This window comes from Oryctolagus cuniculus, chromosome 6 (genome assembly GCF_051225735.1).
Source record: "Oryctolagus cuniculus isolate XC-2025 breed Fujian yellow rabbit chromosome 6, ASM5122573v1, whole genome shotgun sequence".
In the NCBI taxonomy this organism is placed as follows: Eukaryota; Metazoa; Chordata; class Mammalia; order Lagomorpha; family Leporidae; genus Oryctolagus; species Oryctolagus cuniculus.
In genome coordinates, this window is record NC_142872.1 from 26975259 (window position 1) to 26988072 (window position 12814).

A 12814-nucleotide genomic window follows, 5' to 3' on the forward strand; every position below is an offset into this window, starting at 1 on the left:
AAAATAAGACACAATTTATGAAGCAGAGAGCCCTCTCAAAACCCCGAATCTGCTAGCACTTAATCTTGGGTCTCTCATTCTCCAGAACTATGAACAATAAGTTTCTATTGCTTAAAAATCACCCAATCTAAAGTATCCTAGTATAGCAGCCCCAAAGGACTAGGACAACATCCTTCTTTATAATAAGCACAGCAGGGGCTGGTACTGTGGTGCAGTGGGTTAGCGCCCTGGCCTGAAGCGCCAGCACCCCATATGGGTACCAGTTCGAGACCCAGCTGCTCCACTTCCAATCCTGCTCTCTTCTGTGGCCTGGGAAAGCAGTAGAAGATGGCCCAAGTCCTTGGGCCCCTGCACCCGCGTGGGAGACCCAGAGGAGGCTTCAGATGCGGCCATCTAGGGAGTGAGCTGGCATATGGAAGACCTCTCTCTCTCTCTCTCTCTCTGCCTCTCCTCTCTCTGTGTAACTCTTAACTTTCAAGTAAAATTAATAAAATCTTTTAAAAAAATAATAAACACAGCAATCAATAGATTACTGATTATAACATGCTAAAGACTTTAAATGTAAACCTAAATTCACAGACATTAAGTCTTCTTAAATATTTTTGGGAACTGACTCAATACCTCTTCTAGGTTCAAGTGCCATAATTCTATGAAGGTAAATATCTGTTAAAGTGACTGCAGTCCTAGTGCTAAAACAATACACTTAAGCTACATTTTGTTAAATCCCAGTGAGATTTAGCTAGAATTTCTTTTATTTCTTGTAGGTGCCTGAGGAAGTAAAAATAAGAAAAGAAAAGGAAAAAAGAAAAGAGAAGAGGAGAAGAAAAAAGAAAAGAAAGAAAGAAAGTTTTACCACTGGGATTGTACAGGCAATATGCTACCAGAATGTCAGGGTAAGTGCAATCACAGGTGGATGGACATTTCTTGCATAAGAATGTAGGGGAAATTCCACTTTAAACACACACACACACACACACACACACACAGCTCTACCACTTCCCAAAGCAACTCTGAAATGAATATCTGCTTTATAAGTTAATTCTTCTGGACAATTTAAGTATTTAATAATAGCTCACTGGTTACTGAACATAGATAAAGGAAATGTAAAATGAAACTATTAGGAGCCATAAGTCATTCACAATTGTTTTAAAAGAAAAAAAGGCACTGAAATCATTACACAAATCCAGAGAAAAATGAGGGCTATAGATTTAAAAAGTGCTACCTTCAAATTTATATAATAAAACTATCACAGTCATCTTTCTTTCACTACATTGTGCTTGATTTTGTTTCCCCTATAGAATAAAGAAGATCACTAGAGTTTCTCTGACCATCAATTCCCCAGTTAATGAAAACTCCAACATCAGATCAAGCTTTTCTACATTAGTTCAACCATTGTGTATTGACCACCAGAAGGTAGGTTCACCTTTAAGCCCTGCAGACAGTCTTGGTAATGAAAACATAGTCCAAGATAAGGAGGAATTAGTGCAATCTTCTTGATTGTAGCTGCATGACCTCAGAAAGAACAAGAAAGAAATCCTTGAGTCTCAGAAATAATTCCATGATAGCTCTATGGTATGACCATTTGTCTATGAGCCAGGCTGTAAAAAACAGTTGTTTTCTAGGGGCTCAGTCTCATAAGAGTATTCCAACTATCCAAGGAATGAATTCTCTTTTAATTAAAAAAGAGGGAGATGCTTTTTTGAAAACCTCAGAAGATCCAAAAAGAACTATGTGGCGAAAGAAAAAAAATTAGTCTGTAAAATTTAAAAGTTATTTAAGCCTTTAATACTCATATACAGTCTGTAAATACTTACCAGTACCCATTTCTCAAATGTAATTGCCCAAGGTTTTATTTTAGCATTGGTGCTGATGGAATGCCAGAAGAAGTAAGGGTTGTATTGGTGCAGACAACCCAACTAACATTTAAATTAGAAGTATTATTCTGGCCGGTGCCGCAGCTCAGTAGGCTAATCCTCCGCCTTGCGGCGCTGGCACACCGGGTTCTAGTCCTGGTCGGGGCACCGGATTCTGTCCCGGTTGCCCCTCTTCCAGGCCAGCTCTCTGCTGTGGCCCGGGAAGGCAGTGGAGGATGGCCCAAGTGCTTGGGCCCTGCACCCCATGGGAGACCAGGGTAAGTACCTGGCTCCTGCCTTCGGATAGGCGTGGTGCGCCGGCCGCAGTGCGCCAGCCGCAGTGGCCATTGGAGGGTGAACCAACGGCAAAGGAAGACCTTTCTCTCTGTCTCTCTCTCTTACTGTCCACTCTGCCTGTCAAAAAAAAAAAAAAAAAAAGTATTATTCTTTTCAAAAAGGAAATTTAGGAAATGGTTGGTAGCAGCAGTGACACTTCTTATGACAGCTTCGTGTTCTCGTTTATTCCTTAAACCAGATGCAGAGTCCCTGCAGTAGTGTGTCAGGATCTACCTGTGTTGCAGCCCCTGTGTTCACCAAGGTAACCAATTCATACCACATAATAGAGTTTCGCTTTTATAAATAAACTGCAGATACTGTCAAAGAGGTTAAAAGAAGGAAAGACGAAGCCAGAAAAGAACTGTGAGGATTATTATCAATTTTACATATGAGAAAACACACCGAGCAAAGGTGAGATGATCTGCTCAACGTCACAGAGCAACTCAGGTTTACACTGTCCTGGTTAGGCTTCTGCTCTGTGCCTCTGCAGGGCTCCGTTTACACCATCCTTTCCAAGGAGACTATGCTCCTCCTGGCCTCAAGATTCAGTCAGATTCTCCTAATAAGCCTTTTGATGTCTGTCTGAAGAAGTCAAGGAGCAAAGTAATAGCTACCGCCTGCTTAGAGATCACAGTGAGGTCTAAGTCACCCTCTCGTCACCTACTAGCAACAAAATTCAAAACCACCCAGGTGCCAGCACTATGGCGTAGCGGGTAAGGCTGCCGCATGCAGTGCCGGCATCCCATATGGGTGTTGATTCCAGTCCAGGCCACTCCACTTCAGAGCCAGCTCTCTGCTATGGCCTTGGGAAGGCAGTATGAAAGATGGCCCAGATCCTTGGGCCCCTGCACCCACGTGGGAGAACTAGAAGAAGCTCCTGGCTCCTGGCTTTGGATCAGTACAGCTCTAGGCATTGCGGCCAACTGGGGAGTGAACCATAGAATGGTTCTGCCTCTCTGTAACCCTGACTTTCAAATAAACAAATAAATATTAAAAAGGAAGGAAAGAAGGAAAGAAGGACGGAAGGACGGAAGGACGGAAGGAAGGAAGGGATTTAATGACCGAACAGCAGGATTCAAATCAAAGCTAGGGTTGAGCCTTCTCTAGGCTCTCTGTCTCTCTGTCTCTCTGTCTCTGTTACCAGATCTGATAGAAATGGTCCAAAGTATAAAACGAGGGCAAGAACTTAACCTGTATCATATACAGTATGAGAAATTAAAAAAAAAATCATTAAGAGTAACACTGATATTGTTTCTAGAAGCTCGATTTCAGCAAATACTATCAGGAACATGTATCATTTATTTCCACACTTTTGTATTCGTTCCCTACAAAATACAGCTCTAGGCATCAAGATTCAGGCTAGGCTGCTCCATATACCTCACTTGGGCTTCACATGATAAAAGGACCCCAGACACTTCCTCTCCGGTCTCAAGGCTAAGCTATAATCTCAAATATAATTTCAGACTCTATAGGATCCTAAAGTTGGGGGCAGGAGAAAAAAGGAGATCATAATTTAAGGGGTAATTAATTCATACATTCATTAATGCATTGTGAGAATAAAATAGCTATAGTTAATAAACACTTCTTATATACCAATATACCTTTTTTCAAATTTATTTATCTGTTTATTTGAAGGAGAGAGTGAAGAGAGACAGATCTTCCATTCACGGCTTTACTTCCCAGATGGTTGCAATGGCCAGGGTTGGGCCAAACCAAAGCCAAGAACTCTATCCATGTCTTCCATGTGGGTGACAGGTGCCCAAGTGCTTAGGTCATCTACCTCTGCCTTCCCAGGTACACAGCAGGAAGTCCAGACCTGAACTGGCACTCCAATATAGTATGCTGGCATCACAGGCAGCAGCTTATCTTGCTGTCACAATGCCAGCCCCATCAATAAAACTGTTATTCTTTACAGAATGTTTTTAGATTTTTTTTTAATATCTGAAATGAGCTTCAAAACCTCAAGGTAGGCTGAGTGTTTTGCTAGCCCTGTTTCACAGGTGAAGAATTTGGGTTTCAGAGAGGTGGTTTGTTTTGTTTTGTTTTGTTTTGTTTTATTTTGTTTTAAGGCAGAGAACTAGATAGAGGTTGTCCACCCACTGGTTTACTCCCCTAAATAGCACATTTTGAAGTAAGTGCTATTATCCCACTTATAAGTAAGAAAACTGGAATCAAAAATGCAAATTAAAAAAATATTTCTCAAGGTCACAAGGATAGTAAATGCTGGGGCCAGAATTCATGTCCAAAATACTTCTTGCGCACATAGCTTTGTCAACCAAAGCCAGGAGCTGAGAACTCACACGGGTGATAGGGACCCAAATAAATGAACCATCACCTGCTGCCTTCCACAGTATTCAACAAAAGGAAGCTGGAATAGGGCATAATCCAGGACTCAAACCCAGGCAAAAGATTTAGGATGAAGGACTCAAACCCAGGCAAAAGATTTAGGATGAAGGCATCTCAAAAAACACCTTGACCACTGCATTAAACAAGCACTCCCAGGGGAATCTTTTCCAAGTTCCTACAGTAGCTTCAACTACCCAATGAAAGGGTTGAGATTTTTGGGCTAAGGCCTTTAAATCATGTTTCAGAGTTCTTATTATTTTTTTTTATTATTATTATTATTTTTTTTTTTTTGACAGGCAGAGTGGACAGTGAGAGAGAGAGACAGAGAGAGAAAGGTCTTCCTTTTGCCGTTGGTTCACCCTCCAATGGCCGCCGCTGCAGCCGGCGCACCGCGCTGATCCGATGGCAGGAGCCAGGATCCAGGTGCTTTTCCTGGTCTCCCATGGGGTGCAGGGCCCAAGCACCTGGGCCATCCTCCACTGCACTCCCTGGCCATAGCAGAGAGCTGGCCTGGAAGAGGGGCAACCGGGACAGAATCCGGCGCCCCAACCGGGACTAGAACCCGGTGTGCCGGCGCCGCAAGGTGGAGGATTAGCCTATTGAGCCACGGCGCCGGCCAATGTTTCAGAGTTCTTAAAAAAAATTTCCAGAGTGTCCAATCTACTGTGACCAATAATAAAGACTAAATCTATGGGTCAGGGGTTATGGAAGAGCGGGTAAAGCCGCAGCCTGCGATGCCAGCATCTCATATGCATGATGGTTCCAGTTCCCACTACTCAACTTCTGATCCAGCTCCCTGCTAATGTACCTGGGAAAGCAACCGAGGATGGCCCAAATGTTTGGGCCCCTACACGCATGTGAGTAACCCAGAAGAAGCTCCTGGTTTCTGGCTTTGCCCAGGCCAGGGCTGGCCACTGCAGCCATTTTGGGAATGAACCAGCAGATTGAAGGTCACTCTTTCTGTCTCTCTCTTTCTCTCTCTCTCTCTCTGTAACTCTGCCTTCCAAATAAGTAAATAAATATTAAAAAAAAAAAAAAAAGACTGTATCTGTGACTAGATATGCACTCACCAAAAAGGTCAAATTCCACAAAACAAAGACTTTTCAACTATGCTATTTCTTAACTTGAAAAAAGCTTCTTCATTAAGTGAATAACAACTTTTTCATTAAACCTAACTGTATTAAGTTAGGATAAAAATAAGTACCTGATTGTAAAACATATAATTAAGTCTAAAAGAATGCTCAGCAGCTCAATGTTGATTAAGGTTCAGTCAGTTGTCAGTACTAAGGATGGAAAAGCATGCACGCTTACTGTGATTGGCATCTCAAATCACTGTCTATCAGGCAATCATTTCTTCCACTGTAAGCATTCTGTGTTTGTTTTTCAGCATCTTCAAGACATCTCTACAATCAGAGGTCAGTTTGTCGTCTTTGAATGCCGAATCCAGGCCACAACCACAGCTCAAGTTCACTGGTACAGAGACAAAGAGCAGATAGCCAATTCAGATGACTTCCGGATTCTAAGGACAAGTATCACCGCAAGCTTTTCAGTTGCTTTTAATTCCCATTAGCTTTGAAATTTGATTAATGTTTTAAAGTAGTTGACTAGCTGATTTGATATAGGCTTAATAACTGCTATTCTAATATGAATGATTGCATCAACAAAACAACCAAAACAGAAAAGGTAGCTATTCGTTTTAATGAAAACATAATTTTAATAACTGTGAAAGAATAGTTTTTTTATTTTTGTAATTAATCTTAAATATCTTTCTAATGAGTTCCTGTTATATAAACTAAAAAAAATGTTACAATAAACATATTTCCTAATAGGCAAAACAAACGAAAACTGATATATACCTTTCTAATTTTACTGTATAATTCTCCTACAAAATAATTAACTTAGGGGAAGGTATAAAGTATAATAATATACCTCATGATTAACATGAAGTTTATACCTTACAAAAACCTCCTCACTTAATATTCACATAAATATTATTAAGTATTGCTATTATCCCATTTATAAGTAGGAAAACTATACTCAGAAATGCCAAAAACCTTGCTCAAGGTCACAAAGATGCTGAAGCCAGAGTTCATATTCAAGATAGATCTTATGCCAAATGAAGAAAATATGTTCATTTAAATATTAATTCAGAACAACTGAATATTTGCATACCGCTTAAACAGCTCCATTACACAAACGATAGTATATTTCTTTTTAAAAACAGCATTTTTTTAAAAAAATTATGTCATGGAAATTTTTCATAATAAATCTGGAAAATATATAAAATAAATAATAATTCTGAATTACTCAGAGAAGACAACTGTTAACTTTTGTGCATTCTGCTACAGGAATACTACAGTATTTTATAAAATTAAATTAAATTTTACTTCAGTCAGAGATTAAGAAAGAAGGATTCTCTTCACGGAAAAAAAATACCACCTTAGGATCTATATTTCAGCAATACTGTACATTCTGAAAAAACAAATTTATCTGGTCATACCTTCATGTTACAGATGAAGACCCAAGGTTCAGGGAAATAATTTTCAGAAGGCCACAGAGAAATTTAATGGTAGAACTAAGACTTAAACTACATTCTAGCATTCTGGCAGCTATTCAATCTTTTGAACACCTTTTCTGCATTTCTACAAAATCTATAGTCTGTAAGTCTGGATTAAGTCAAACTTGTTTTGTATTTACCTCCAGCCATTTCTCATATACACATGGCCCCTTCTCCAAACTAAATTAATAGCCAACATGTAATTTATCTCTTTCCTCTTGTTTTATCTTTCAGAAGGATGTTTATCATCTATTCCTGGTAAGTACACATTTCCGAAATCTTGATAACTGATTAGATTTAAAATGAGCATCAGAAGCCTTTATCTCCTAAGTCACTGTTGCCTTCATGAGCTCTTCTGAGGCTATCCTATGTCAGCTCATAAGCTGAAATCACAAACGAAGCAGGTACCTGGGATTTATCAGTGTACTGCCGCATGTATGCATTCAGCGTATGCTTCCCAAGCACAGTCCATGGCTGGGTTCTGTTCTTGGCACTATGGAGACCGTGAACCAGACTTAGAAAATGTCTGCCCTTGCTTCACGTAGTATTTATGATTTGTGAACTATTCACAGAAACAGTCAGCAGGTGTTCTGATATCAAACATCCCGATTGTTGACTGTCCAAAAGAAACAGGTATGGTGTCCCTCAGGTCTAAGCACTATGGTGACAGTAACTTTTAGGTCAGTTCAGAAAAGGTTTCTATAGGACCTTTAGGCTAAGCACTAAAGCTACAGAAATCTAGGAGTCAAGAATTAAAATGTAATCCCTTTCAAGAAATTCATAGCCTAGGAGGGAAAACAGATGTGTCTGAGAAGCAGGTGTTAAGGACCATGATTTAGGCTTCATGAGCCCAGGTAGATGACAAAATATCTAATCCAGTGTTTTTTTTTTTTAATCTCAGAAATACTATATTTTTTAAAGATTTATTTATTTACTTATTTGAAATTCAGAGTTACACAGAGAAGGAAAAGCAGAGAGAGAGAGAAATAAAAGGAGAGAGAGGTCATCCACTTTCCAGTTCACTCCCCAATTGGATGCAACGGCTGGAGCTGAGCCAATCCAAAGCTAGGAGCCAGCATACTCCTCCGGGTCTCCCATGTGGGTACAGGGGCCCAAAGACTTGGGCCATACTCCACTGCTTCCCCAGGCCACAGTAGAGAGCTGGATTGGAAGTGGAGCAGCCAGGATTCGAACCAGCGCCCACATGGGATGGCAGCCCTATAGGCCACAGTGCCGCCCCCAGAAATACTATATTTATTCCTACTACATATTCTTCCTGCCATCCTCCCACACTACTTGTTTCATTTTTAACTTGCTTTTTCCAGAGGAGGTCTGCACCTTGATTATCACAGAAGCATTTCCTGAAGACTCTGGGGAGTTCAAGTGCATTGCAGAAAATGAGGTGGGGACTGCAATCTCTACAGCAAAACTCTTTGTTTCCCCAGGTAATCACTCTTCAAAATCTTCTTGTTCCAATTCAGTCCTGAGCCAAGAGGAAGACTGTTTTCAACTAAACTGGTTATTAATTACATCTTTCAGAAGGAGAAGAGGTAGAGAAATCAAAGATTTCTCCAACGCTACCCATGAGCAAAGCTTCTTCAAAACTGGCCTCTTTTCCCTGGAACAATGACAGCTACAACAACAATCCAGACAATCCCGCCACAAATCTTTTGCCAGTGATTCCTGAACCAGCCAGTCACAATGAACAGGAGACCCAAGATCCAAAAAGGGATTTCTGTACCATCAGTGGAAATTCCTCTGAGCCGCAACCACAGTGGTAAGGACAAGCAGACCTAACACTACCTGTTCAATTAATTTTCTTGGTTCTGTAGACAAACATGAAAAGGAAGACAATGAGCAAAAGATTTTGGATTTGGAGACTGACAAACTGGGAGCAATGTGTGTAAAGCACATAGTATGCACTCAACAAATATTAGCTATTACTTCACTGAATATTCTCTCACTGCCCTGTTTTCTTAATCAGCACCAGTGTTTATACCCAATAAAAGCCTAGAACCATGATTTTCTGGCCTGCTCTCCAGGAACTCCTTTAGCTTCTGGAATCCCAAATTGCCTGAGCAGTACCTACACTTACAAAAATCTTCATACATCCAAAAAGAATGAGTGTGTGGGACAAAAATAAGAGTGCAATTTACTTAACAAACATTTATTAAACGTATTCTATGTATTTGTTGATCTCTGTGTTAGGCTAACCTTGGAAAAATGGCCTGTACTGATATCTAAAACTTTTCTCTATGACTATCTGTATTTTAACAGTGAGCCTTTAAAACTTTAGAAAACCTTGAATTTTTATTCCAGTATTTTTCATTCGATTATCATCTTAATTAATAGAATCATCTATAAAAAAGTACTGGGAAAAATATCTGTAAAAGCTAACATGTCTTTACTGAGTATCTACTAAGGTCTATACTGTGCTAAGCAAAATAAATTAGTAGTAATATAATCCTTCTCTCAGAAATATTGGAACCTGGTTGAGAAGCTTATTGTGCCCGCAGAAGTCCTTTATTTGTAGGACTTCCCATTTCATTGGAGCCTCTCTGCAACTGTCTTCTTTAGGCTGGTAAACTAGTACTACAGTCATTGTTTAGTTTGCTATTAAAGTTCAGAGTTTAAGCAACTTATCTACAGTTACTCAACAAGTCTGAGGTCGAGTAGGCACTTACATTCAGGTGTCCAAAACAGATAATAAAAAGGTCAATATGTCTCTATGTCTAGAAAGTCAGAGAACATTAGCCAAATTAATGTAATCAATTTGACTATAACTACAAACACAATGGAGTTTATTACTATTTCTTGCCTGAGAAGAATAAAAAATTTAGTCAGGAGGCAGGCACTGTGGCATAGCAGGTTGCTGCTGCTTAAGTTACACAAAGCTTTACTCCTTAGTCCTTTCATCCTCTATGTGACGCTTTCCTTCTCAGTTGATATAGCAGAAACGAGCTTCAGCAGACATATGATCTTCCTACTTTAGAAGAAGCACACAGCACCATCCTTCCATTCTAAAAGTCAAAGATCATATGTGAAAAGAATGAACGAGCAGCAGCTAAATAGCTGCCCTATTTTAACTGATGACAACAGAACCAGGAAGTCCCTTCCCTGCAGCAGGAAAGGTTTCAGTAAGATAGTAATTACTATTTTGTGTCAGGCATTAGAATGATTTACCAGAGACCCTTACTGATAATTCAGAGAAAAGGAAAAAGTTGTCTTTGTGGGCAGGGTAGAATAAGGATCACCCACTTGGTTTCTTTTAAAAAGAGAGTTATTGATTTTAGAGGCAGAGTTACAGAGGGCGAGACACAGAAAGAGGTCTTCCACTCACTGGTTCATTCCCCAAATGGCCACAACGGCCAGAACTGAGCCAGTCCAAAGCCAGGAGATGAGAACTTCCTCCAGGTCTCCCATGTGGGTGCAGGGGCCCAAGCACTTGGGCCATCTTCCACTACTTTCCCAGGCCACAGCAGAGAGCTGGATCAGAAGAGGAAGAGCTGGGACACAAACTGGCACCCACATGGGATGCCAGAGCCACAAGCAGAGGCTTAACCTACTACGCCACAGTGCCGGCCTCCCACTCGATATCTTAATGATTCTTTCAAGTAAGATTCTGCAATTTTTTTCTCAAATAAGCAACCAGACCACTCAAGTAGTCATATTTATGATAAAACATAAACAATATTAAAGGGATGGATTTCGGCACAGCAGCTAAAACATCTTTTGGAACACCCACATCCCACATTGGAATACCTAGGTTTAAGTCCCAGTTCCACTTCTGATGCCAGCTTCTTGCTAATGTGCATCCTGGTGGCAGCAGGTGATGGCTCAGGTTCTTGGGTCTCTGCCACCCACAGAGAGGACTTGGGTTTAGTTCTCATCTCCTGACTTCTACTTGGCCCAGCCTCAGCTGTTGTAGGCATCTGAGGAGTGAATCAGAAGATGAGACATCTCTGTTTCTTTCTCTTTTCTCACTCCCTCTCTCTTTGCCTTTCAAATAGAACACAAATAATTAAATTTAAAACAGCATTCATAAAAGCAAACCAAACATTAAAAGGTAGAAAAAGATTCATCATAGATTATTAAATATAGACTCTGACTTGTTGAGAATGATGTCATAAAAGATCTACTGACTTTTCCTAAATCATTCTCCTTTTTTTAAAGATGTATTTTAAAGATGTATTTATTTATTTGAAAGTTAGAGTTACACAGAGAGAGAAGGAGAGGCCGGGGTGGGGGTGGGGGATCTCCCATCTACTGGTTCACTCTGCAATTGGCTGCAATGGCCAGAGCTGCACTAATCCAAGGCCAGGAACCAGGAGCTTCTTCCAGGTCTCCCACACACACGCAGGAGCCCAAGGACTTCTATTTCTTCTACTACTGTTTTCCCAAGCCATAGCAGAGAGCTGCATCGGAAGTGGAGCAGCTGGGACTCGAACTAGCGCCCATATAGGATGCCAGCACTGCAAGTGGCAGCCTTACCTGCTACACCGATGTACTAGCCCCCTAAATCATCCTTAATTCCTTTATAATATCAAGAACTTTACCATAGTCTTGATGTACATCGGTACCATATGGCAACCCGCCCTATCTTACAAATACTTAGAGAAAAGAAGAGACATATCTCAACAGACAAAGAGTAAGTGGAACTAAAATTCTTCCTCAAATGTGATACATTTAGAACCTGCTGCAGACAAAACTGAGGATTCATAAATTTGTTCTGAGAATTTTCCCTACTTGGCTGGTGTGGTGTATCTCAAAATTTTAGTACTAAGAGATATCAAATATAGTATCTACTCTTTCCTACCCTAATCAAACCCGGTTCTCAAGCAGAACCAAACAGTAGTCACACATGCCACATTTAAAATAGTCAAAATATCTTACTCATACTAAATGCTTTATGTGTTGGTTCTTATTATTTTATTATTATCACTTGCATTTGCATTGTAAGTCTATTTTAGATTGAAAGATTTTGTGTTACTGGAATTTGAATTATCAGTAAACAGATGTGAAATAATATTTTGGGAGATTCCTGAAATAAAACTTCATAGGCAAACACCTACTCATCAAGTCTAGCATGCTTTTTCTACTAAGTAATGTCTACATGCCCTGGAAGCAATTATCAAATCTGACCATCTAAGAAAATTACACCTACCTGATCACCTGTAAAGAATTTTATATGGTTCTTATGTGCTAAAACATCTTCTCTGGGGTACCTGCCCATGAGGGAGGGGAAATAAAACTCTAAACAGAGATAACTTTACTCTATTGGTACAGTCTTCCTTCTACCACCTGTTAATTTGAAAATTTCTTCTTCTGTAATTATTTACTTCCTGCACAAAAATGATCTCCATGACTAAAATAGAAAATAAACTGTAACTGCTAGGACTAAGAAAATGAAAAAAGAACATTAATTTTAATTGTATAGTTTGCAGATTTGGTTGTTTCTTGAGTGTTTCAAAACTCTTTTAGAACAAAAGCGCTAAGTAAAAGGGGCATATGCCAGAGAGATTCAGAAACCTTGCTAAAGAAACCAAGCCACTTTTTTCACCTCCCAGTGACATGTCACTGTGACCCTGCTCTCCTGCCTTTTCCCATACTACACCCTTTCTTGGAACAAATTGTCTGAATCATACTCCACCCCATTCTCACTAGGCAAATTTTAAAAAAAGCTTTCAGATTAAGAATAATGCAATACAAATTGATTTGGAAC

The 12814-nt window shown here is 39.9% G+C and overlaps 1 protein-coding gene and 1 long non-coding RNA gene across 7 annotated transcripts in view; one reads left to right on the plus strand and one right to left on the minus strand.

The window, feature by feature from the left end:
* Positions 1–12814, minus strand: part of LOC149126066 (uncharacterized) — a 142415-nt gene that overhangs the window by 125347 nt on the left and 4254 nt on the right. For all 6 annotated transcript variants that reach the window (XR_016236156.1, XR_016236154.1, XR_016236157.1 and 3 more), the window contains exon 2: positions 5847–6005. This is a non-coding gene — a long non-coding RNA (uncharacterized LOC149126066). The remainder of the gene's footprint in view (positions 1–5846; positions 6006–12814) is intronic.
* Positions 765–9556, plus strand: LOC108176466 (palladin-like). The gene is made up of 6 exons (XM_089335919.1): positions 765–893; positions 1299–1413; positions 2389–2451; positions 5923–7350; positions 8418–8537; positions 8632–9556. Exons 1-4 carry the CDS (start codon positions 886–888, stop codon positions 6103–6105), a joined length of 369 nt encoding a protein of 122 aa, XP_089192045.1. The 5' UTR covers positions 765–885; the 3' UTR covers positions 6106–7350; positions 8418–8537; positions 8632–9556.

Coding starts and splice junctions, on each gene's coding strand:
- LOC108176466 (XM_089335919.1), top strand. Junction 1,414..2,388: donor TGTGTATTGACCACCAGAAG/GTAGGTTCACCT, acceptor TCCTTAAACCAG/ATGCAGAGTCCCTGCAGTAG. Junction 2,452..5,922: donor CAGCCCCTGTGTTCACCAAG/GTAACCAATTCA, acceptor TTTGTTTTTCAG/CATCTTCAAGACATCTCTAC.